The sequence below is a fragment of the Clupea harengus genome, chromosome 12, assembly GCF_900700415.2.
Source record: "Clupea harengus chromosome 12, Ch_v2.0.2, whole genome shotgun sequence".
Taxonomy (NCBI): Eukaryota; Metazoa; Chordata; class Actinopteri; order Clupeiformes; family Clupeidae; genus Clupea; species Clupea harengus.
This window is the reverse complement of record NC_045163.1, coordinates 4162957-4187099: the sequence shown is the minus strand read 5'-3', so window position 1 is coordinate 4187099 and position 24143 is coordinate 4162957. Positions and strand designations below refer to the sequence as shown.

The window sequence follows — 24143 nt, the reverse complement described above, 5'->3', positions numbered from 1 at the left end:
AAAAGAAAAAGCTCCAGGACAGCTCTGGCTCTCCAGCAGTTTATCCATGCGTGGACAAAATGCTTGAGGGTTTGCCTGTGATGGATGGGCAGTTCTGGATTATATAAAATGGTTAACCATTGGCCCAGAGGGATTGCCTTTTTCACCACATGGCTTTTCGCTACTTAAAAATTCAATTTTTTTTAGTTCATTGGTTTCACAGGAGTGGGTCATTCTGACAATGTCAAAAGTCATTCCTACTTTTTTATCCAAGCGAATGAGTGCACAGTTAAGCCTCTTTGGTGTCACACACTTCTCAGTGGGTATTACTTTAGGCAAGGGGAATACAGGCAGGATTGGTCTGCATACTGCACAATAATAATGGCACAGTCAAGACTTCTGAGCTTTGTGACTATCTGGATTCAAAGGAAAACGGTTTTACAGAGGAGCGGTATAAGTATGGAATAGGTAATCTACCTAGTAGATAATTAGGACCAAATGTGTATATTGTTCCTTTTCCTTTGGCAGCCAGACTTTGTAAAAGGCTTTTCTCTTTTTTTACATTTGGCCTTAATCCCAGAGTCAGCTGTTCTGGGGATCCTTCAGCACCAGCCAGCCATCACTATTCTGCTCATACAAATTGGGTGGCGGGTTGGGTCGGGTCGGGTCACATTCTTGCCTCGAGATGGTCCTTCAGTGATAATCTAGTTTGTCTACACCTCCAAACATTCTTTTCATGTTCAAAACTAAAAAAAGTGAAATAGCCATCTTTATTAAGACCAGACTCTCTGGAGGCCAGACTATCTAACTAGCTGTTATCTATTATGTAAGAGATTGCAATTAATGTCTGCTCTGTCTGCAGACCCATAACACAGCACAGGGTTTCTTGGTTGTCCTCCACACTCAGAGTCAATGAAATGCGAGATGAAATAGAATCTTACCCAACAGACCAGAAGTGGGAAGCGAGGGGCTCACCAATGCCACAACCAATTTCACTTTCTCCGCACTCTCCGCTTCCTCCTCTCTGGCCTCCCCGTTCATGATCCACAAGCTCATGCATCATTCATGATGTTTCTTCTCCCCCCCCTTCAAAATAATAAAATAAAATATAAGAGCAATGTCATCCTGATCATTTATTTATGAGGTGCTTTTCTCTCATCCCTTGTCTACGGCTGCTCCTTCAAAGCGAGCGTGTCAGAGTGGGCACAGGACGTGCCAAAATGCCTTCTCTGAGCTAAGGGCACAGAATGAAGATGTCTGCTGAAGAACCAAGGGACTTTTTGTCAGGGCCGAGGAACAGATGGAAGAGCCCTCTTCAAGCTCCTCTTCATGAAAAAGGGCCTGGGAGGTAATCAAGCAACCCAGAGTTGGTCTGTCAGAGAAATATGGAAAACATAGTTTCTTTCCCTTGGTTACACTTGGGTGCAAAATAAAGGTGTGCTTTACACTTGGGTGCAAAATAAAGGTGTGCTTTTCAACAATGTTACAAACTAATTTGGTTACGGGCACAGATGAATACAGCTTTGTATATCTTAAAACTTTGAAGTCCCATTAGCTTTAGTGGTTCCATAAAATTGCCTCTTGGTGTTATCTTAGGGTTTCCAGTGGGTCAGCCTATTTTCTCAGAGATGAAAATGTTTTGCATTTTGTTTACCATACTTCAGACTGCTTTAAGCATCCACTTTCTCTCCAGGCTAAAAACTAATCCAGCCCTAAATTGGTTTCTTACAGCTTTATACAGCTTCCCAATCAATATTTACCATCTCTAATTTATTTAACAAGCATCTTTGTTTTGAGTTGATAAGAACTCACATAGCCTTGAGACACTGCTTTGAAGCATTCGTAACTGAACGCTAGAGAGAGATGGTGATGCTTACCCAGACTCCTTGTAAGAGTATTTTGCTAGTAATGAGCCATTTTGCTAAAGTGCTCAAGGAAAGTGATAAGACTCCACTTCTCTTTTTCGGAAAAAATCCAATTATACATAAATCAACTTCTACTCTCTATATTAAACCCGTCTTCTTTTCATCATCCTAGATTTGAGTGATATTTTTAAAGAGCTAATTATGCATCCTAATTGTCTGCCAAAGAGATTCATAGTTTCATTATGGCAGTCAATCTGTAGATGATTAATTGATTTATGGTTTTATGATTTGCCAGATGTCAAGTGATAATCCAAGCCAATTCAGAGAAACAGAATCCATACCCAAATGGTCATACTCATGTTTAATCATCATTCCCCCTGAAAAATATGGACATCTCTACAACTAGTTCTACTTCAATACTGTTATAGTAGATGTACAGAGGGTTAATAGCCTTCATCCTACAGGTTTTAAATGTTCCATAGTGCTAATTTATATAAAATGCGATTACACATCTATCCTTTGAATCTTCAGCCACATGCCCACACGAGAAATGGTTTATTTATTTCTTCAAATGGCTGTGGTTCTCCCTGATGAAATGTATGCTGCTTATCTAATTTCACTATCAGCCAACAGCATCCAAACTCTCAGCATATGAAAGTATGTACAGAAATATGAACATATTACATCGGTGGGCCTTTTATTGTATTATTATTATTATTATTATTATTATTATTATTATTTTCTTAGTTATTTTCACAGCACACATCATTTTGCACTGTAGAATTATTTATGTACTGCATCACCAAATCTCCATATGTAAAGGACCTTGTATTGGGCAGTTACTTTATACAGGTTTTGTCATTTAAGTTTTTTATTTTGTTTTAAAGATGCAATTCCATATATAGATAGAATTTACACATACAGTGCTGCTTGAAAGTATGTGAACCCCTTGAGCAGTTTAAAGTTTTCTGTTGGTTTACCATGATTTTCCTCTTTTATCATCACCAGTTTTCCATATATGAAATGTCAGGTTTATGGTTTATGTGTTGCATGTACTTGTTTAGAGGGAATTGTGTGAGTAGCCAAAAAACTACATGAAACATGGAATTATTGTATGTGCAAAAGTAAGTGAACCCCCAGCTGCATTGGTAAAGTCAAGTAGGTAACAGATTCGGTGAAACACATTTGGGTGCTTAATTAGTCAATTTAGCAAACCAATCAAATGAGACATCCTTCGGAAAAGGGTTGGGCAACACAGATTAAAAGAGAGAGGAAACCAACCAAACTACTGTAGTGCCAAGGTGTACCCACACAGATCAACAATGCAGAGAGGAAAGGAGATATCCGAGGACATCAGGAAGAAGGTACTGACAGCCCATCAGTCTGGGGAAAGCTATAAGACCATCTTACAAATGGAGGGCATTCAACATGACCGCTACTCTGCCTAGAAGTGTACGCCCACGGGGTTCACATACTTTCAAGCAGCACTGTATATGTTACAGGCTAATTTTTGCTGTGTGTATTGCTAAACTTTTATTATTTAATTGTGTGTTGTATAAAGCTACTGGAAGCCTAAACTTCCTTTGGGATCCCCCCGACTCTCCAGATGTGAGTGCAGCTCTAAACAAGCCCAGTGCACTGCCAGAAGCAGCTCAGACCAGCTGAGGGAAGCACCTGCAGAAACTCAACTCACCCATTACACTTGAGAGAAACAGATTCATAAATACGTTTAATAAGCAGACGTCTAAAGAAGCTTAAAGTAAAATAAGTTTAGCTTTCTTTCTGCTTTTATTTGTGGAACTTTTTAGATTCAAACCCTGTCATGTGTCAAAGACCTTTATACTCCAGTGGGGTATACTAAGTAAGTTAACTCAGAGGAAGTAGTAAACCTCCTAACAAAGGAGACGGAAGAGTGCAATGGTTTCACTCTCCTAGCAAAACAAAGCCGTAGAGCTCTTCTTTTAGGAGGTTTACCACTTACTTTGAATTTACCTACCCAAGTTTGTCACTAAACCACATAAACCCCCTTGATCAGCAGGGTAATTATAAGAAGTTTATACTGGACGTCTTTCAAAACACCCCATCTTTTAACCACTAGGAACAGTTTCAAATCATGTGGTGCCTATACGTGATCAAAAACAAAGGACACAGATGCTGTGTGAGTCTTGGTCAAAATGTCAGCACACAACCGTGTGGAAATTCCATGTAAAAATACTATTATTGAGCACACACAAACACACATATCAGAACTATTAACTAGCATGTAAGCCCAAGAAAAAGCATAAAAGATCCTTAAACATGAAATAAAAAATTCAGAAATCACCCAGATTTTCTTACCAAGTGAAATCACTTTCAAACTGTGACTGACGTCTGGAGGTCATAAGTGATATTGCATTATGTTCTGTATTACATTTACTGGTTCGTTTCCGCATAATTTCTCAGTTTTTATTCATAAACAATTTTAACAGTTAAATAATTATTGACAAATAAATACATGTAATCCCATATATTTGTTACAATAAAGATATACGATACAAAAATATTTCATAACATTACAACCCTAGCTGAGTTTCATGTTTAAGTAAAATAATGATGAGTAGAATGGTTTTTCATGAAGAAATTGCAAAAAGGCACTCAACAATCATATAAGTTTATTGATTCAAATCTGAAAATAAAATAAAATAACTATTATCTCTACAGTCTGATCGGATTTTACAATGAATAATGATACTGTCATTAAAACAGTTCCATGATTGTTTATGTTTATGTTTATGTTAATGGAGGCATGTATAGTTTTTACAATAGAACCCAGAGGAGCTGAGGGAGACTCTGCAGTGAAGGGGCCTTCCTGTCTCTACTCGTTTCCACTGTCCTCATTGTCTTCCTCACTGTGATCATCTGCCCGCTGTTCTCGAGCAGGGTAGTCAAGGATGTGGCGGTTGGCCTGAATGAGGTACTGCTGTTGTTTGAAATGCACCTTCAGAATCCCTTTGATCACAACAAAGGCAATGCCTCCCTGTCAGGAAGAGCAGCGAAAGCTTTAGAACCTGGGCCTCAAAACAACAACAACAACAACAACAACCCTGAAAGACAGCCAGCCAGAAGAGCTGACATCTCTCCCCTGTCTACTCACTAGGATGGTGCGCTGTAGGTTGGAGGTGATCCTGCGGAACATGAGCCGGCCCACCAGGTTGGCGATGGAGGGGAAGATGAGGGCCCCACACAGGGTGCGTGACACGGACACGTGGTCCCCTCCATAGCCCCCTTCAGCTGGCACGCGGGGTAGAGCACGCCCGAGTCCTGCACACACAGGACCAACTATTAGTTCTTTCAAACCTTTCAAACAATGATTTATAAAACTGTCAACATATGTTATTAAAAACACTGGGCATTTAAAGATTAACAAATTTGACTGTTTTATTTGGAACCAGCTTCATAAATAAAATAATAAGCAAAATGGCACGAAGAGTCAATAATTTGTCAACAAGATTGAATACACAGATTAAAATAAAATAAAACCCAATGTTGTAAAGTCAACTTCAGGTTTTTTTGTTCTTTACAGCCAACTGCACTGCAGATCTATTTGCCACAATGTTGTTGGAAAGTTTAAAGTAATGAATTGTCTGTCAGAAAAGAAACGCCTATTTTAAGCACCAGATGCCTGTTATTTATCACCAACCTGCATGAAAGTGTCTTGGAGGTGTGCCTTCACATTAGAGGTGCATTAGAGAACCCCAATGCTTTGCGTCACGGCATCATTATGCGTAGCACTGGCAATATCCATATACTGCTGCCTTTTGTTTACTATTGCTTGATGATACAATGTCCCTAAGTTGTATAAACCCTCCATTTTTAATTGATGTGTTAAACCACGGTGCACAGAGTGAGGCCTTACCGGGGACGATGCCATTAAGTTTGGCAGAATGCCGCTGCCACAGCCGCACCACATAGTCCTCCCAGCGAATCATCTTCCCCAGGACCAGCATGACGGGAATGGTGGGCAAACCCATGAGCAGGAACAGTGGGTCGGCACGCTCCATCACATCTAAGCCCTTTTTGTGGCCTACTACCTGCAGAGAGAAGAGTAGAGAAGAGTCACAGAGGGGTTATCGAGGTAAAGAAGGCAACAGGAGAAAAGCACACGCACTGACACACATAAGAGATATCAAGCTAGTCACTCATGTTGTATGTGCGTACCTGCATTACAGTGACAGCTCCATAGGTGACAGCTGACCAGTAGACAGTGCCAACCACCACCCCTGCAGCTGCAAATGGACTGGCTCTAGACAGAGCTCTGTCAACCTGCTGCAGGAAATACACCAGTGGGCCTGAGGAAGGCAAAAACAGCATTATTTGTCAAACAGTCTTTGTTAAACTACTTCAAAGGGGATCCTTTTTATTGTAATAATTCCTCTGCATGCTAATTGATAGAATTAATAGAAAGAGGCTAAACGTATAGGGAAAACATGACTAAGGTCAATAATTAAGATTTCTAAGGAGCACATTTACAAACTAGTATATTAATGAAAACTACAGGAGGTTCGGTGTCTCTGAATAAAAGCGCCTGATATGTGACAGACAAATAATTCCTATGTACCCATTTTGGGGAAGACAATGCTGTACTCAGTGCCACACTGTGGACAGCTGACAGCCCCACCGCCATTGCCCTTCTGCTTTTCATCTAGCCAGCGCTGCAGGCAGTTCTGATGGATCCACTTGGTGCAGCCTCTACACCGGCAGGGGCTCACCCACTCTGCCACCCGGTCCTCCCGCTCTGTGGCAAAGCATACCCAGCAGTGCCTACAGGTGAAATGTGCAGATGGAGTTATTCTACCAAAGGCAAGCGGATAAGCACTCATGCTGTCAACCATTGTCAAAAAAAAAATGGAAAATCTTAAATACATGAATAATAATAATATATTTCATAATCACATAAACAAGAGTGATCATTTTCAATATAAAATTGTATTGTGCATTGAAGACTGTTTCTTACTATTGCTAATACTACTACTACTACTACTAATAATAATAATAATGATACTGTACATGCTCTTCGTTATCTGATTGATAAAAACTAGCCGCTTAAACATCCCCTCAAACATCCTGACATCCTTACAATGTTGTTATTAATCTCTTACTTTTCAGGGGGTTCGTCTGCACAGGCCATATTCTGTGTTTAGGTCTTTGACACACCATGAGTCAGTCAGCGCAAGCTTTATTCGCCTGAGGGGGGAAAAAACGGAGATTCCTCTATTCGAGAATATTTTCGTGTAATTATTTATGTTCATTTACTGTGAGTCAACGGATGTTAGGTTGGGTAATTTCACAGATATCTAGCTAAGTGTAACTTATAACCAAAATAGTTGATATACAACCTTCTCTGAACTGACGCATGGTTCTGACATTGCTAATATGATACCTAGTTTTATAAGACGGTGACAACCATTTGTACAGTTAGCAAAAATGTTTGAGATAATTAGATTGATCGATTACAAAGTCTGAAATGTAATGTGGCATAACTTTTGTATAAGATAGTTCACAGTCCACTTCACAGAAAACAACTAGCTGTGTTCCAAATATTACTAGCCAGCTAATGTTTACTAACGTATGGTCCAAACTGAAATGATTGCTAATCTGACCCTAAGTAATGCTAAAACCAAAGGTTGATTCAACGACTAATCAAGAATGTTAGTGTTACCCACGTAATGTGCGTGTCCTTACCGCGATATTTTTTATGTATGTTCAAGTTATATACATCGAAGCAAACCGATCCCTGGACTTTTCAACCTGTTCATGAACACATACACGGCTGACAGTTTTGTTTCCGGTTTGAACGTTTTCTTAAAGGAAAAGCAGGCCAATTTGTTTGCAGATTGTGTGGGGCAAATTCAGCCAAGCTATCGTGTCCTGTTCTTTACAGTTTACAGTACAATGATTGCCACAAATTACTAGAAAGATAGATAGCTATCCTTAGATAGTGGTCGAAAAGTAACTTGCTTTTTTAACCCAAAAGGTAGGTGCATTTGAGTTGTCGGACAGAAGTATTAACCACAACAACAACAACAATAATATAATAACAAAATAGTAATAATAAAATTACATTTAAAATGTTCTATATTCTGCTTTCTCATTTTTTTTTATGCAGAGATAATCACGTTCCTCTGCCCGCATCTGCTCGCAAATTTAACTCGTTGATTGGTGTTCCACAGCGAAGAGGTTTTTCTAGCATGCCGATTGGCTATTTTGACTGTCTGTCAACTCGGGTTCGCCTACCTTTGCTATGCACTTGTAGTTAGGTTGACATCACAGCCAGACAGCCACTGGCCGCTAGCTCGAGTCTGACAGAGTCGGTTCAATTTTCATGAATAAAACCGTTAATCTGGTTGAGCGTACACAGTTCACCGAGGAATATCCAAACCAGTTGGACTACCATGGAGTCTTATGACATTATAGCTAACCAGCCGGTTGTGATTGATAATGTAAGTATGATGTCACCTATCCACACCCTTATTAGCAACTGAAGTAGCCACGGCTAGCACTCTTAATAACCATTGTATTGTGTCGATTATTGTTTCAAACAAGCAGGGTAGGGTACCTAGCTAACTTGTTCACCAGATCATATTAACTGGGTGTGTGGGGGGTGTGCATCGACACTAATTCATAATATGTCTTGGCTTTTGAAATCGGCTTAGTCAACAATTAACGTTACGTTCTCTTGTAGCTACAGCCATCCGGCGTAAGGATGGCTAGCGAAGCTGTTGGTCTGCTAAATCAGCTAGCCTAACTGTGACAGGCTTTTTTTTTTTGCATGCTAGCTAACATAACTGCGAGTCTTACTGGGAAGGTGGAGAACATTGGCGTTTTTGCAAACCAGCCAATCATCATAACAGTCTTAAGAGTCAGGAATCTACTGTACCATTGACATAAAATATCACATAACGTGACAGTATTAACGATTCGTCAGTGGTGTGAAGGGACGGTGGGTGTTTTTCTCATTAGCTCAGGCATTAGCGTCCTGCAGCGATCATGAATTGGATAGCGTACGTGAACGTCAGCTAGCATGCTAGCCTAGTGTTTTTTTCTGTAGCCTTTCAGCTAACAGTCGTTATCATATTGTTATTGTTGCTAGCTAAGATGGCTAGCAAGCCGCTGGCTATCTGAACCCCGCCTTGCCAGCTAGGCATTTAACTGTCATGGTTAAAAGCCACGATACAAATCATATTCCCTCTTTTCACTCAACTACAAAGGGTAACCTTATAAGTATAACGTCCCAACATTTAGCTTACTATTTTGCTTTGTCAAATGAATGTGATGCTGCTGGATGCTGCTGTGACATTATAGTATCCGTCTTTGTTGGCATGTACACATAGTATTATTTTAAACGACTAACGTTTGCACTTGAGTGGATGATTGGATTAATCATCTTATTTTTGTTAGTGCTGATAATATTGCTTATCATGCCAAAAAAAGGAAATATGTGAAATTAATAATTAGCGTCCTGTGACTGTCACTGGTGGGAAGCAATACGGTCTGTAGCCAGACAAGGGCTTTGGGTTGTCAACCCTTTCCTCAGGCTGTGTCTCATGACTAGAATGTGAGAAGGGAACGTTTGATGGCTTAAGAGTCCAACTGTGTTAACTCATAAGACTAGGCTGCTGCACAGACACCATTATTGCTTTATCTTTTCAGCTGTTTGCTTTTTGTCACATCCTTGTGTTTTCCCTGAATTCTTTTTACTCTGTTTTCATAGGGCTCTGGTGTTGTCAAAGCTGGCTTTGCAGGAGACCAGATCCCTAAATACTGCTTCCCCAACTAGTAAGTTATATGCATACTCACTGAGTGGAGTCATAATTTACTATACAATCACCCTGTCTTCTATCCTCACCCAACATAACTTATCTGCCCTTTCCCCTTAATAAATCCAGTGTGGGACGTCCAAAGCATGTTCGAGTTATGGCTGGTGCCCTGGAAGGGGATATATTCATTGGACCTAAAGCTGAGGTAACTGCACTGAATACAGCCGACCTTCTCACAAAATCCATTCAATAGATATGACCATTGATGTTGCTATAGAAGGTCACCCTAAACTGTGTAATATTACAGGAGCACAGAGGGTTGCTGTCTGTGCGATATCCCATGGAGCATGGAATTGTGAAAGACTGGAATGACATGGAGCGCATCTGGCAGTATGTCTACTCCAAGGAGCAACTGCAGACCTTCTCTGAAGAGGTTTGGGTTTACTCTGCGAGGCTCAGAATTTACAGAATGTCTCTCTCTCTCTGCAGATGTGTCTCAATTTTAATACTGTACATCACTGAAACATTTACTTTTACGTAGACAATGGAAGGTAATGGTGGATGTTGTTGCTTTTAATCTACTTCTTAGCATCCTGTTCTGCTTACTGAGGCACCACTGAACCCCAGCAAAAACCGTGAGCGTGCAGCTGAGGTGTTCTTTGAGACCTTCAATGTTCCAGCCCTTTTCATCTCCATGCAGGCAGTTCTCAGCTTGTGAGTCTGAAAAATGACACTTTATCATTCCAATATCATATAACTAGGTAATACGTTCAACAACTCAGGTACAGTTACATCTGTAATGTGTTTGTAAAAAAAATATTTTGTATATATTTTTGTAGGTATGCCACAGGCCGAACAACTGGTGTGGTGTTGGATGCAGGAGATGGCGTGACGCATGCTGTGCCCATTTATGAAGGTTTTGCCATCCCCCACTCCATCATGCGAGTAGATATCGCTGGACGTGACGTCTCTCGCTACCTGCGCCTGCTCCTGCGCAAGGAAGGCTATGACTTCCACACCTCCGCTGAGTTTGAGGTGGTGCGCACCATCAAAGAGGTACTCAAGCCAGCTGAGTTTATTTGTCCATTGTGATATTGTGATAAATGTTTAGTTTTTTTAAGAGCTTCTAGAAGGGCATGTTCAGAAAAAAGCATCTGTTTTGTGATTGCAGAGAGCTTGTTACCTGTCCCTGAACCCCCAGAAGGATGAAACACTTGAGACCGAGAAAGCACAATATACCCTCCCTGATGGGAGCACTTTGGACGTGAGTAACGATGTCTTTGTTATCATCATTTGACCAAATAATAGTCTGTTAATAGTATTTAGCAGTCATTATTTTTGCATCTTAACAAATGTTGCTAGGGTAGTGCGATACTTCTAACTTTAATCATCGCTCTGTTTATTCAGATCGGACCTGCACGGTTCCGTGCTCCTGAACTCCTGTTCCGACCTGACCTAATTGGAGATGAAAGTGAGGGCATCCATGAAGTGCTGGCCTTTGCTATCCAGAAATCAGACATGGACTTGCGACGCACACTCTTTTCTAACATTGTCCTGTCTGGAGGCTCAACACTCCTGAAAGGTAAATTAATGGCACATTTATGTATGTACATGAGTAGAATTCTTGTAATTATTCAAATGTATGTATGTGTAGACAGTATTAGTAACATTTAAATAAAGTATAACTCAATGGCATTCTTGTTTAATGTTTAATAGGTTTTGGGGACCGGTTGTTGAGTGAAGTGAAGAAGCTTGCACCCAAAGATGTTAAAATAAAGGTAAAGTAACTCTATAAAGAACAATTCCACTTGTGATTATCTGCATTATGCAATCCTAGCATATCAATTGTATTTTGTGGTTTGTTTATCTTTTGAACTAATGTGTTTGCAACAGATCTCAGCGCCACAGGAGAGACTGTACTCTACATGGATAGGGTAAGATCTCTAAGCATATCCCCACTGGTCAAGGGGTCCACTTTTCTGCCATGATTCACTTTGGATTTAATTACAATTTAAAATGACAGTGTTAATGTTACTGGCTCTGCATGATATTATCAGCAGTTTATGGCTCATACTGTATATTTCTGAGGGGTGGAGGTGGTTTTATTTATATGTAAAATGAAATGCAGTACTTTAATTACACTTGCAAGTAGGGAGTTGCCAGATAGCCCATATATCTGCATTGCACTCCAAAGCTTATACAACTGACAACCTAATATTGTTTTGACTCTCCTTCAGGGGTTCCATCCTTGCCTCACTAGACACCTTCAAGAAGATGTGGGTCTCCAAGAAGGAGTATGAAGAAGACCGTGCCCGTGCCATCCATAGGAAGACCTTTTAACGTGGAAAAATTGCACTAAGCCCCCAGCCACCCCTCATGCCTATAGTTTCACCCCCCCCTCCCCACCACCTTCCATCCTAGCTTTAATCTCCTAGACTCCCCTCTTGTCCTTATGGTCGGGGAGTTTCCTGGACTCCTCCTCATCGCAGCTAGGCATGCCTTCTGTTGCCCCATCTCTGACCCCTCTTATTGGGATCCTGCCAGGACTGGGAAAAGGATATGGGCAAGCGTTGCATTCTCAGACAGGTCTGCACCCCATCTATGACCATCGAACTTTACAAAAAAAGGCTTCCGAGGGGCATCAGTAAATATTGGTAACTGTTTTTGTTTTGTCCATTGATCAAGGGCAGTGCTTATATGCTACACAAAGGTATTTATTACACTCTTTACTGTGCCCAGTGAGATAGGATCATATCATCCATTCTATTGAATATGAAGGCAAATATTTTATGCTCTTATTATAATTTCATTCCAAATAAGAGAGGATTCTCAGCATTTCCTTCCCCAGTCATCTGTTTGATGACCCCCCCCATGGATGTCGAAAGTAAAAGTCCGTTCAAATTTGTCTTTTCACTTTACTTGTCAAAATGGTTACTGTGCAAGAACAATGAGAAATCTGCAGTAAGCGATGACAGTTGTTTTCCACTGCTCCAGTTTTCTGTAAAGAACACTATGGAGGGCGTTTGGTTGTCTCTCTGTGTGTCTCTCTTTGACTGTATCAAGGCTGATACCACTCCAGTTCAGAACATCTGAATAGCATGATATGAGAAATAACGTAGTTGGTAGGTAGATTTGCTTTTTCTAGAAACTTGAATAACTGTCCACCCTGGCAGTGCGCGCTGTTGTAAAAGTTTGAACTTGTAATGGTTTCACCTCAATGGTGCACTGGTGGTTAAGGTTTCCTGAAATTTGGTACATGGTTTTTCTCATGTAGTAGATGACAGCAATTCAGACTGAACAATCGGCGATAAAAGGGATGAACCATGAGATTATCATCCATTTTTCTGTCTGAATGTCAAAACTGTCAAAACTGCTGTGGCTGATGGTAGATCCTCAAAGGCCACAATATTTCACTGGGCTTTAAGATTGTCTTTCAGAGAATTCAACCTTATTTTCTCATTTTTGATTAGTCTCCCCTTATTCATTGGCTCTATGTTAGATTGACATTGTTTGAACTGCTTCTCAATGGTGATGACAGTATTTTTAGATTTTTCTTGTCCAGTAGCATCCTTTGCAATTGGTTCAGTAAGGATTGTATGGCCACACGTTCACTGTTCACTTCATTATGAAATCACACGTGCAGAAGATGGAATCGTATAGAGAAGAATGTTGGAGTGCTGTACGGTGATGCATCGGGTCCGAGAATGCGGAAGCACAAGTGGGTATCCAATTCAGTCTCTGTGCCCTGCTCAGGCTTGGGTAAATGGGTAAATGTTTTTGTTCGGTGAATGTGGGGTGCTTTCCGTAGGGGTGCTGCAAAAGGTTATTTACAGTCCCATTCTGTCCAGAATTAGATTCGCCTTACTATGGTGTCTGCATTGGAGCATCAACAAAATTGCTTTGTTGTTTTTTTGTTTTTTTAAAGGTAAACAATTCATCAGCCTTGTGTACAGTGGATTGCTATTCAAAAAAGAGAAAAAAAAAAAAAGTCACGAAAAGGACTAAAATGTACAAAACTGTTTCTTCAACTGTTGCTTTTACTTTTCATTTTGTAAATTCAATATAATAAATAAATTAATGACTGCTGTCTGAACTAACCTGTACTGTCTTCCATGGAAAAAAGACAGAAACATCTGTGGATGGCTTGACACAACATCTTTTCAGTTAAGTGTAGCATATGCTCTCTAAGTAATGCGATGTCATTGGTCTTTATTTTCAATTGTACTTACATAAAAGGTGATGCATATGTCATTATACAGAAGTGGTTGAATTTGGAAATTGGCAGAACATTGAAATAAATTAAATGTTATCCCTGAATTCTACTGATAAGTACATTTAATGGATCCACTGGCAATTTGTCAACACTGAAATGTAGGAAAACAATGAATGAAAAGAAAAACCTAATTTTTACTTTTTTGATTGCTCTACTAGCATGAAATAACCTTCTTGAGTTGCCATTAGCCAGTCATCTGCATAGGTAGAGATGTTAACACTGGTCAGTTAAAGCAACCATATGCACAGATGTTAACACTGGTCAGTTAAAGCAACCGTATGCAAGTTTTTATGTATGATTTTGTGAGCGACTAGCTTTTATACAATCCTCAAATTTATTGTAATGGTATATATAGCCATGTCAAGGAGAGACAAACCCACCCTTAACTTCCGCTAGCTGCCTAGACTCAGGATGCTGTAATGTTCTCCAGGTATAGGATAATCCATACAAATGAAAGGACACCTTCCATAGCCAAACGATGTGTTACCAAACATTAGTGAAATACATCATTGTAAGCTTGCTAGTTTTAGACAAAACTGTTCTGCACTTTCAATTCTTGATACATTGAGAAGATCGCCCTGCCCTAGTTCATTTGAGTTACTGGGCCATTCAGCACATTTTATTTGACCAGTGTAAGTTATATAGCAGAACTCCCAAATCTTCCCACTTACTCTGCCTATAGCATCTGACGAACATGACCATGTTTTATAACAAGGGGTGAATATCAATTCCTTATTTCTCAATCCTCCCTTCCTTGTCATTTCATTACGTCCTAGCCCGTCCCTCTTATAAAAACATGAAGGAAACAAGGAAGGATGCAAGGAGGATCGAGGAATCAAGGAAAGACTTACATGCAAAATGAGATGTGCATGCTCGTTCATTCCATTACTATTAAGAGATGTCAGTTGCTGATGATGCAGCAGCAAGACCTCAGATTTAACAGACCTGTCATTCTATAAAGTATAAAAAGTTAAGGACTTAAGATCAATCAAAACATGAATTCTACTCTATATGATTGTCATTGGAGAGGTAACAAATAACCATTTGGGTTGTTGCAATGATTTGAACCTACACTGACACATACCAACATTGAATTTCATCATTTATCATCATTATTTGTCTGTTAAACTATGCCAAATGTTAACATCAGAATTGACGTGGCCTCTATTTAAATCCGTTAAATGTAATTATTGCATGAATTCCAAACTAAATAGAGTATAGCAGACAAGAAGTTATTATAGTGCAAAAGAAAGAAGCGATTGCACACTAGCAAACATTATTCATAAAAACCGACCACAGACACAGGTCATTCTCTGTAGAGATCTTTTCCATGGAGTGATGCACTTATTACAGTGGTTGAAAAAAAATGGTTTACTTTGACGCAGATGCATGCCTTTTAGCGGTTGCCTGTTACAGCAATCCTCAATCCTTGACCAATTTTTATCATATTTGTCCCTAGTAAATATTTGGACCCAAAATGATGGAAAAATAGCGCTCAGATGAAAACAAATCCGAAGTTTCCCTTTAATGGCGTCTGTCTTTCTTGAAACAATTTCCGGGGCACGAGCTAGAGGATCGAAGAACGAGGACGGAGGAAGCATGCAAATTAGGCATTGGAATGCACGGCAGGATGGGAATATCTGCGCAACTGTGAACGTTTTGAACACGTCCTTTTTGTGTCTCGATCGGTTGTTTTGAGTGGGTGGTGACCATAGTGCTGCTGCCAATAGCAAATGCAATGCAATGCAATGCTAGCTTGCTAGGTATTCTTGGACAACATTAGTATTAGGCGATTTCATTAATCGTCTTTAATTAATGTTTAAAGGTGTCCGCTTGTGTCGACTCTTGTAATATTTAACACTGAAAATCCACAAGTGATGAGGAGGGTCACGCTCTTTGTAAATGGAACTTCCCGCAATGGCAAGGTGTGTAACGTTTCCTGTTTTTAATTCGGATAACTAGCCTGAAACATTTATGTTAAAGTTACGTTAAACACAAGGCTACTTGAACATGTGTAATATGGTGTCAACATAATTTCTGTTTATACGCTAGTTATTGCTCTGTATTTGCTTGTACTTTGCTCAAGAGAGAAAAAGAGGAAAGCAAATATCAGCAGGCTGTCTCCACATCATGTTTCATCTCTTGCTAATAAAACCAAACTTGCCTGATGGAGCTGCCTCAATATTACGAAAAGTTCTGTGGAAAACTTTCAATGCGCCATTGGCAGGTTGTTGCTGTGTACGGGACATTAGTCGACCTACTCTCAGTGGCAAGCAGCAAACTTGGGATCAAAGCCTCAAACATTTATAACGGGAAGGGAGGCCTCATTGACGACATAGCCCTCGTAAGGTGAAGTTATATCATAGCATAAACTTACCTCTATGTATAGGCTGCATTGTTTCTAAGACCTTGCTAATTTTGAATGTATTGATCTTATTTTCAGGGATGATGATGTCCTTTATGTGTCAGAAGGAGACAGTTTTGTTGGTGAGATTCTTACACTGAGTATTTGTGTATTTTCACACAAATATTTAATCTGTACATAGGCTATAGGTAATTTGGTAAATGTAAATGTAATCAGTAGATAAATGACAACATCTGCCAGAACCGTTATTTTCTCTGCTACACCTTTATCCCTCTGTGTCTCTGATTCTAGATCCACAGGAAGATTCTGAGGATCATGGAGAATTTCCCATCCAGGCTCACACTAACTGGTTGACCCTGAATGTCGGAGGACGTTGTTTCACCACCACAAGGTAATGGTATTTCATGGGCCAGTTACAATAACTCACGGCAGGGTTAAAGCCCAGAAACGTACCCACTTGCCTTCCATTCCACAGCCAACACTGTAAACAGTTACTTCAAGCCTAACTCTGAGACAGCATACTGAGAATACAAAGTATAATTATGTGCAGCATCCTTTGTTTGTTGCAGGAGCACCTTGGTAAGCAAGGAACCAGACAGTATGCTGGCCCATATGTTCAGAGACCAAAGTAAGACATGATGTTGCTCATGGCGGCCCACGGAAGCCAGTTTGCTTGTCAGAGATCATCAACATAATTAAATGCTTTGGTCTGTGGTTTGGCTCATTTAATTGTGTTTGGACCAGATGTTTGGGGAAACAAACAAGATGACCAGGGTGCATACCTCATTGATCGCAGTCCAGACTACTTTGAGCCCATTCTTAACTACCTCAGACACGGCCAGTTAATTATCAATGAGGGGATCAATCTTCGGGGTAAGTGTGGCACTTCCTTAGTTATTATTAGTAGATATGAGCCCACACTCAATCTGTCCTTGGAGCAAAACTGAAAATAGTAGCTCCTCTGACTGTCACTAACTAAAAGAGATGCTGTTGTCAGGTGTGCTGGAGGAGGCCCACTTTTTTGGCATGGAGGAGCTTGCTGAGCAGCTGGATGGCTTGATAAAGGTTTGAAAAAGGCTTAAAGTTCAAACATGATGTCTTGAGCGACTCCACCAGTGGCACTTGTCTTGATCTGGTTTGTAAATTCTCCCAGAATTCCCAGCCTGCCGATGATCATTCACCAATCTCCCGCAAAGAGCTGGTGCGCTTCCTGCTGGCCACACCCACTAAATCTGAGCTACGCTGCCAGGTACGGAGAAGTTACTCTGGGATGTTGATTTATTACAGGTTTACTTTTTAAGCCATTGTTTACCCATGATAAATAGACTAGTTGATAATGACCTGACGTACACAATGACACACATAGATGCACACATATACCTGGAAGCTGCCAGGAACATCCCTAGCCTCTGACTGATGGCTGTTGGAGCAATAGTACGTTCTTAAGTCATGGACACGTGACCAACATTGACAAGGGAGAGAAGAGCACTGCCCTCCCCAGCTGATTTGGCATCCAAATGAGCTACAACCTAACTCTACTGGCAAACCTGATTTTAGTGTTTTAACTGCATTAAAAACTAAGTGAACTGAAATTACTCCAAAAACTGAGCAGCCAAGGTGGTGGATTCAGGAGCAGCTGATTAGTGAAGATAGCCTTGTTTTCAGCTCCATAAAGATGTTATGCAGGTCTCACAATTCACACATCTGACATCTTAGACAAAGCATACAAAGTTTGTGGTGGTTAATAAACTCCTTGTTCATCTCCTGCTCATTCTTCAACTGTCATTTTAAACATTTTAAATTCAACTTTTTTATATAGTTTATCATTTCGGAAGAATCATGTTTCACTTTTCACATGTTTATTCAGGGTCTGAATTTCAATGGGACAGACCTCTCCCGTCTTGATCTGCGCTACATTAATTTTAAGATGGCCAACCTCAGCCACTGCAACCTCACTCACTCTAACCTCTGTGGTGCCAACTTGGAGCGGGCAGACCTGTCATATTCCAACCTAGATGTAAGCTCATCTTTTACACTTGTGCTTAAAAACCTAATACCAACACATCACTCAGAGAATTTTTTCAATATAAATGGTCTGTATTCCAAGAAGTCAATTTCTAAAGCCTTGTGTTTCTGTGAGTCTTTGAGACATAACATTTTTTATTTTTGTCTGTAACCAATGTTTAATGGCCGGTCTGTAAGCAATGTTTAATGGTTTGCACATTTCCAGGGTGCCAATTTGCAGGGTGTAAAAATGTTGTGCACCAATGCAGAAGGTGCCACCTTGAAAGGCTGCAATTTTGAGGATCCAGCTGGCCTCAAGGCCAATTTGGAAGGTGTGTGTGACATTTTAAACTCATTGACATTGACAACTTATGACATCTAAATGGTCTGTAATGTGTTGTATTGCTGTAACTGATGTTCTCTTAGGTGCCAACTTGAAAGGAGTAGAGATGGAGGGCAGTCAGATGACTGGCATCAACCTCCGTGTGGCCACACTGAAGAATGCCAAACTGAAGAACTGTAACCTACGAGGTGCAACCCTTGCAGGGACGGACCTGGAGGTAAGAGCAACCCTTTTACCTACATTCTGGACATCAATGGGTATTATGTACAGGTCAGTGATACAGATCTGAGCTTTATCGGCATTTAGAGCAAAAAAAAAGAAATAAGTGTCAAGAAAACCGGAAAAGAAATTGCTGAACAGGCGTCCCTGTGCTTGCATTTTCAAAAAAAAATATACGTGTATATACATCTGGAAGATTCATTTTATGGGGTATTTGCTTATCTGGAATAGATGTGAAGTTGAGATGACAGTGGTTTAATGTCAAATTGCATTCATCAATTAAAAATACCAGCTTTGTCTTTTCGAATAAGATTAGCACTATTGCAGAGGATTCTGATTCTGATAGTGATGGTCTATTAATATTCTGCGCCCCCTTGTGGCCAAGTGGGAGTTGATGGTACAGTGGTAGCATGGCTGCCTTCCATTCAGTCAATCTGGGTCTCCGATGGATGCAGGATGTTTTTGGACAAATGCGTCGGCTACCTGCTACTGCTCCACCTGACCGTTACCTTTAGCAAATGGCAGAAGCGCCACTACACTGACTAAGCACCAACATGGAGATGCACTGACAGGGGGCCAGTGGGCCTGTGAGGCGCCCCCTGGAGGAAGCGCTAGTGAGTGAAAGTGCCTGTGTTGACCAGTGCCCTATTGCCCCTGCGTCAACTTAACGCCGCGGTTGGATTCACCACAGCTGGGGAGGCAACCGTTCTTTTGCCCCTTCTCCACTGACAAACACCATGTTCCCTAATGCTACAGAATGGGAATAAACTCAGCAGAAAGAAACCTATGGAAAAATTATCAGTGTTAACAATAGATTGGCACCGAAAAACCATTCTAGAGTGATAATATATAAAAGTGCACTAACTATGGTTCTGGTTCCATAACCGGAGCCAGTGCCTTTTCTTTTTTCCACAATTTGGTGGTAATAGGAGGATTCTGGTTTGCACACATCTGGATTAGTCACTTAGTGTGTGTGGTCACTAGTTTCTCAGTTGTCACACCAAAATATAAAAGGCAGTCAATGATCAGTGTGATGCCCGTCTGTCCAGTGTCCAAAGCCTGACTGAGAATAGTTATGGCTGGACTAACACGATTTTCTCTGTGAGGACTGTGAGTCAGATAGTGTCATTTTGGATAGGCATCTGTCAAAGTACTTAATGCTACTAAAAGAACAACACATACCATGCAGTTATTTGCCGCTCAACTCTGATGATGGATGCATGTTTTTATCGAACAGAGCAGAACTGATCGATTTAAAAAAGGCCACTTGTTTGATTTTTTGGAGAATAAAAAAAAATTATTCTCAGCTTCTCATCTCCAGCCTTTCCAGTGCTTAGCCCACTACATCTCATACCGATCCACACAGTCTTCACCATTCAGCCCACTCATCACAGACGAAGCTGCCCCAGCCACTGGTTCTAGTCACTTCTGATATCCGTCTGTGAAATCCGACGCAGAACAAAATTCAGCCTATTCATATAGAATGGGTGCTGCCACTACCGCCGCAAACTAGGGTCTCTCCAATCAGCGAATACAGTTTATTGGCCGACCATACGCCTCATATGCATACCAACCCTACATTTGTTCTTATCTGTCAGATCTACAACTCCGTCCACCATGCATTGGTTCCTTTGTAGATTTCCCCTCTGCTAGCGGCCTCAGATGCACACTCTCTTGGGGTGTCAGCAGACATCGCACACATGAGCTCCGCTATAGTCATGCCAGGCCCACGGCCCACTACCGTGCAAAACGTGCTTATTAATAGTGCTCTAAATCAAGCATTCCGACGGGCAAACGTGCTTATTAATAGTGCTCTAAATCAAGCATTCCGGCGGGCAAACTAGTCAAATGCCAAGAAATGAACAACACAGCTGAATCCAGTTATTTGCGGCTCACTTCTGATGAATGTGTGGTAACGTTTATAAAACATGATACTACTGATAATTAAAAAAAAGGTTAATTATTCCCTTCTGACTTTTTTGTCTGCACTCTTCTTTGGAATGAAATTCACATTCTTTTGTTGTTTTCACTTTCATCCCCCTCTCCCTCCCTCCTTCCCTCTGACAGAACTGTGACCTGTCCGGCTGTGACCTTCAGGAGGCTAATCTGCGAGGCTCCAACGTGAAGGGGGCCATCTTCGAGGAGATGTTGACTCCACTGCACATGTCCCAGAGTGTCAGATAGACCGTTGTTGTTCTCCTCTCCACAGCTTTGCTCGTCCGTCACCTCTCAGAGATCCGCAGGCATTGGGCTTGGCCGGGTATCCAGAGCACTGCTGACTGTTATTCCGCTGATCATGTGAAGATGTGCACAGTCTACTTCCCAAAACAAACTTCTACTGATTCTGCTTAAGACCTGTCGTGGATGACTTCGTTATGGCCTCTGTAGTTTTGCACTGATCTGAATGGTTTGATGTAGATCATCTTTGCATGTCATTATTCTGAGATAAGATCCAAATCCTGTACATTTGTCCAAGGAATAATGATTTCAAATAACAAACAAAGAAGCTTATGCCGTAAGCCTGTACCTGAATGTAAAGTTGTTTTAAATACGCAGCTGTCCGAAGAGCTTTTGACCATCTCCCATGTTGAAATATTGAAAGCTTTTAAATATCACTGTAGGATTGTGATAATAGTGAATCATTTTGTGTTCAGTCTCTTTGGCAATGAATCAGCCTTTTTTTTGTGCATTGTCCTGCTATTTTAGTGTCATGGTGTGTTTTATTTCTGTGTTTTAATGTAGACAAACCAAAAATGGGTGTAGGTGCAAACGTACTGTATTTTGTACTTTATTACGATGAATGTTTCAGTAAAAAATAAATAAATAAAAGCACATATAATCATAAGTCTGTTTTCACTCTAGATGGCATGTCTGACTTTAGCAGGGACTGTTAACAGAACACTGCAATCGTCACACTTTTGAAGCGGTTTACCATAGATGGTGACCAAGTGGTGGCAAAAGCTCAAGCAGCAACACTTCATCAGCAGGAATAAAGTGACACGTTGTCAGCTGGATTTTGTTCTGAAGTGGCCCTTTTTTCTGTAGCATATCTACATCCTCTTTAGTAAATGGGAGTTCCTCATTTACAGCTTACTCCTTTGTATTGCCTGATTAGTGGAAATGTCTGCACTTACGGCCAGCAGAGGGCAGCAGAATCTATGCTTTCTTTAGGAGCACCACCAGGCAGCCAGGTTCTATTTGAAAAGCAGATGTGGCGCACACCTTGGGTGTAGGATCTGTCAAAGACATCCGGGTCAGTAGTTCAGCATGGGCGATAACTACTGTAGCAGACCGTGAACCCTGTTTGCCAGGATGTGCTGCCAGGATGATTGATTGACCAGAGAGCATGTGAAAGAGGTCTAGGTGGACAGATGACCACTCAGAAAAGAGGTTTGGACAAATAACTGGAGTATGGGGAAACCCTTAATCTCCATGTTAAAGAAGAATAGCCCATTCAGCAGCAGATGTACCACTTTGCTTGCACATATGCAGTGGATCTTATGAAAACATCCTCATGTTGAATGGCATTGAATGTGTACTGACAAAGGATGTTTACACTGTTGCACAAGTGCGTGTGTGTGTGAGAGAGAGAGAGAGAGAGAGAGAGAGTGGGGGGGACATAGCTAATCATAAAACACCCCAGCGGTGTCTGTTTTTGGTGGTGTTAACAACCATCGCAAACAGATCCGCCGGTGTTGAACAGCAGGCCCATGTTTTCTCCACCGCCGCCTCCTCCTCCTCCTCCTCCATGAGGCTGTTCCTCCGGCTGCACCCACGGCAGCTGCCGCTGAATCATTTCTACAGGCCTGTTTGTTTTGGATGCTCTGCCGGGCCAGCTCAGACCGTCTCCTCAGAGCAGTTCATCTGAATCATTTATACGGTTTCCTGTGCCTGGCCAGCCTAAAAGATGCACTGCAGGCCCCCACATCTGCCTCCTTAGCACTGGGAGAAGAGCCAGAGGAAGCCACTGCAGTTCCCCCCCCCCCCCCCAGCTAAGGGATTATGACTCTGATTGCTGGTTCACTACTACCCCGTCCCCAGGACACCACAAGGCTGGTCAGTTAAGCAAGGAGTGTGTTATTTCAGGTGGCTAACACGGGGGATGATTGCAGAGACACCAAGTTTGTTTTGACATGATACAGTGTTGATTGGGGGGTTTGGTGGCTTGGGCCTTAATGGACATTTGAGGGGGTGACAGAGTGATTATGTGTGGTTTGCACATTCCCTTGGTAAAAGCATGCTGTCATGCAATATGGAAGTATTTTAGTAGTAAGGACATTGTGAAACTTATGCAACCAAAGTAAATTCACGGTAGATCTTGTGCACCAAAGTACCCCTGTTCTATCTGAGCATGCTACTGCTTTAACATGCCTTACAGAGCAGAATTACATATATGCATAAAATGAGTTGTTTCAACCCAAATATATATTCAATAAATCACAAACCAGCACTGATTCAGAAGACCATGCTTATTGTTTAAAGATGATTGGTGACATCTATTTTCTGAAATGATCATGGGGTTGCAAAATCGTTCTGCATTTCTCAGAGTGACCAAACCTAACATTTTCCCCTGTCAAACAAAAAAGAAAGAGGGGAAAGAAAATCACCCACACTTCCTCCCACTCTCTCTCTCTCTCTCTCTCTCTCTCTCTCTCTCTCTCTTTCTTGCTCATTTCCTAGGCTTGTTGAGTCACCGCAGCGAGTGGAGCTTTCGGAGCACGGGACAAGAGCCTCCCCAATGCACGCACTCAGCACACAGCCCACAGTTTAGCACAACGCAGCCCACCACGCTTCCCTCCGCCTCCGCCTCCGCCTCACGCATGTGGTCCTCCTCTTGCTTCCTCCACCCACAGACCTGCCAGCGTCCGGCCCGGGGACAGACTGCCCCAGGAACACCCCACTCCTTTCCTGTGGGACACGGCTCGCTCGACCACAGTGTTATTAGGCCTAATGGCCATCTGCCTCTGGTTAAAATGCTTCATGGGTTATGGTGGCTGAGGAGAAGGACGGAGACATAGATAGTCTGAAAGGAGAAAGAGGGAATGAGAGACGGGGGGGAGAAGAAACAGAGAAATGGAGTGATTACACATGTGAGCAGGCTGTATTTGTTTGCGGTTAGACCTGTTACACAGCCACGCATTGTACTTGGTGTACTTGTACAACATGCTAACTTGTGTCCTTTAGCGTTATGATTCTCAATTTTGTGCCGTTAAAACATTTCTCATATTTACGTAGGGTGTTCCGTCCCAGATCACAGAACTACAGCATAACCTGGACGGCTAGGGTGAATGACCAGTAT

At 41.4% G+C, this 24143-nt stretch overlaps 3 protein-coding genes across 3 annotated transcripts; 2 read left to right on the top strand and 1 right to left on the bottom strand.

Moving 5' to 3' along the window:
• Window positions 1-4480: 4480 nt before the first annotated feature.
• On the bottom strand, window positions 4481-7738 carry march5l (membrane-associated ring finger (C3HC4) 5, like). Its single transcript, XM_031578489.2, has 7 exons — window positions 7566-7738; window positions 6983-7067; window positions 6442-6644; window positions 6042-6172; window positions 5740-5914; window positions 4978-5144; window positions 4481-4860 (listed from the first exon to the last, which is right to left on the bottom strand). Exons 2-7 carry the CDS (start codon window positions 7009-7011, stop codon window positions 4699-4701), a joined length of 867 nt encoding a protein of 288 aa, XP_031434349.1. The 5' UTR covers window positions 7012-7067; window positions 7566-7738; the 3' UTR covers window positions 4481-4698.
• A 393-nt stretch (window positions 7739-8131) lies between these two features.
• Window positions 8132-13957, top strand: actr1b (actin related protein 1B). The gene is made up of 11 exons (XM_012814978.3): window positions 8132-8323; window positions 9595-9659; window positions 9770-9845; window positions 9948-10073; window positions 10230-10354; window positions 10480-10696; window positions 10812-10904; window positions 11048-11222; window positions 11357-11418; window positions 11534-11574; window positions 11878-13957. Exons 1-11 carry the CDS (start codon window positions 8276-8278, stop codon window positions 11978-11980), a joined length of 1131 nt encoding a protein of 376 aa, XP_012670432.1. The 5' UTR covers window positions 8132-8275; the 3' UTR covers window positions 11981-13957.
• Window positions 13958-15315: 1358 nt separating this feature from the next.
• Window positions 15316-21689, top strand: kctd9b (potassium channel tetramerization domain containing 9b). The gene is made up of 12 exons (XM_012814969.3): window positions 15316-15838; window positions 16141-16262; window positions 16357-16400; window positions 16570-16669; window positions 16848-16906; window positions 17023-17151; window positions 17276-17343; window positions 17432-17527; window positions 18146-18295; window positions 18509-18614; window positions 18709-18842; window positions 20912-21689. Exons 1-12 carry the CDS (start codon window positions 15791-15793, stop codon window positions 21026-21028), a joined length of 1173 nt encoding a protein of 390 aa, XP_012670423.1. The 5' UTR covers window positions 15316-15790; the 3' UTR covers window positions 21029-21689.
• Window positions 21690-24143: the final 2454 nt, after the last annotated feature.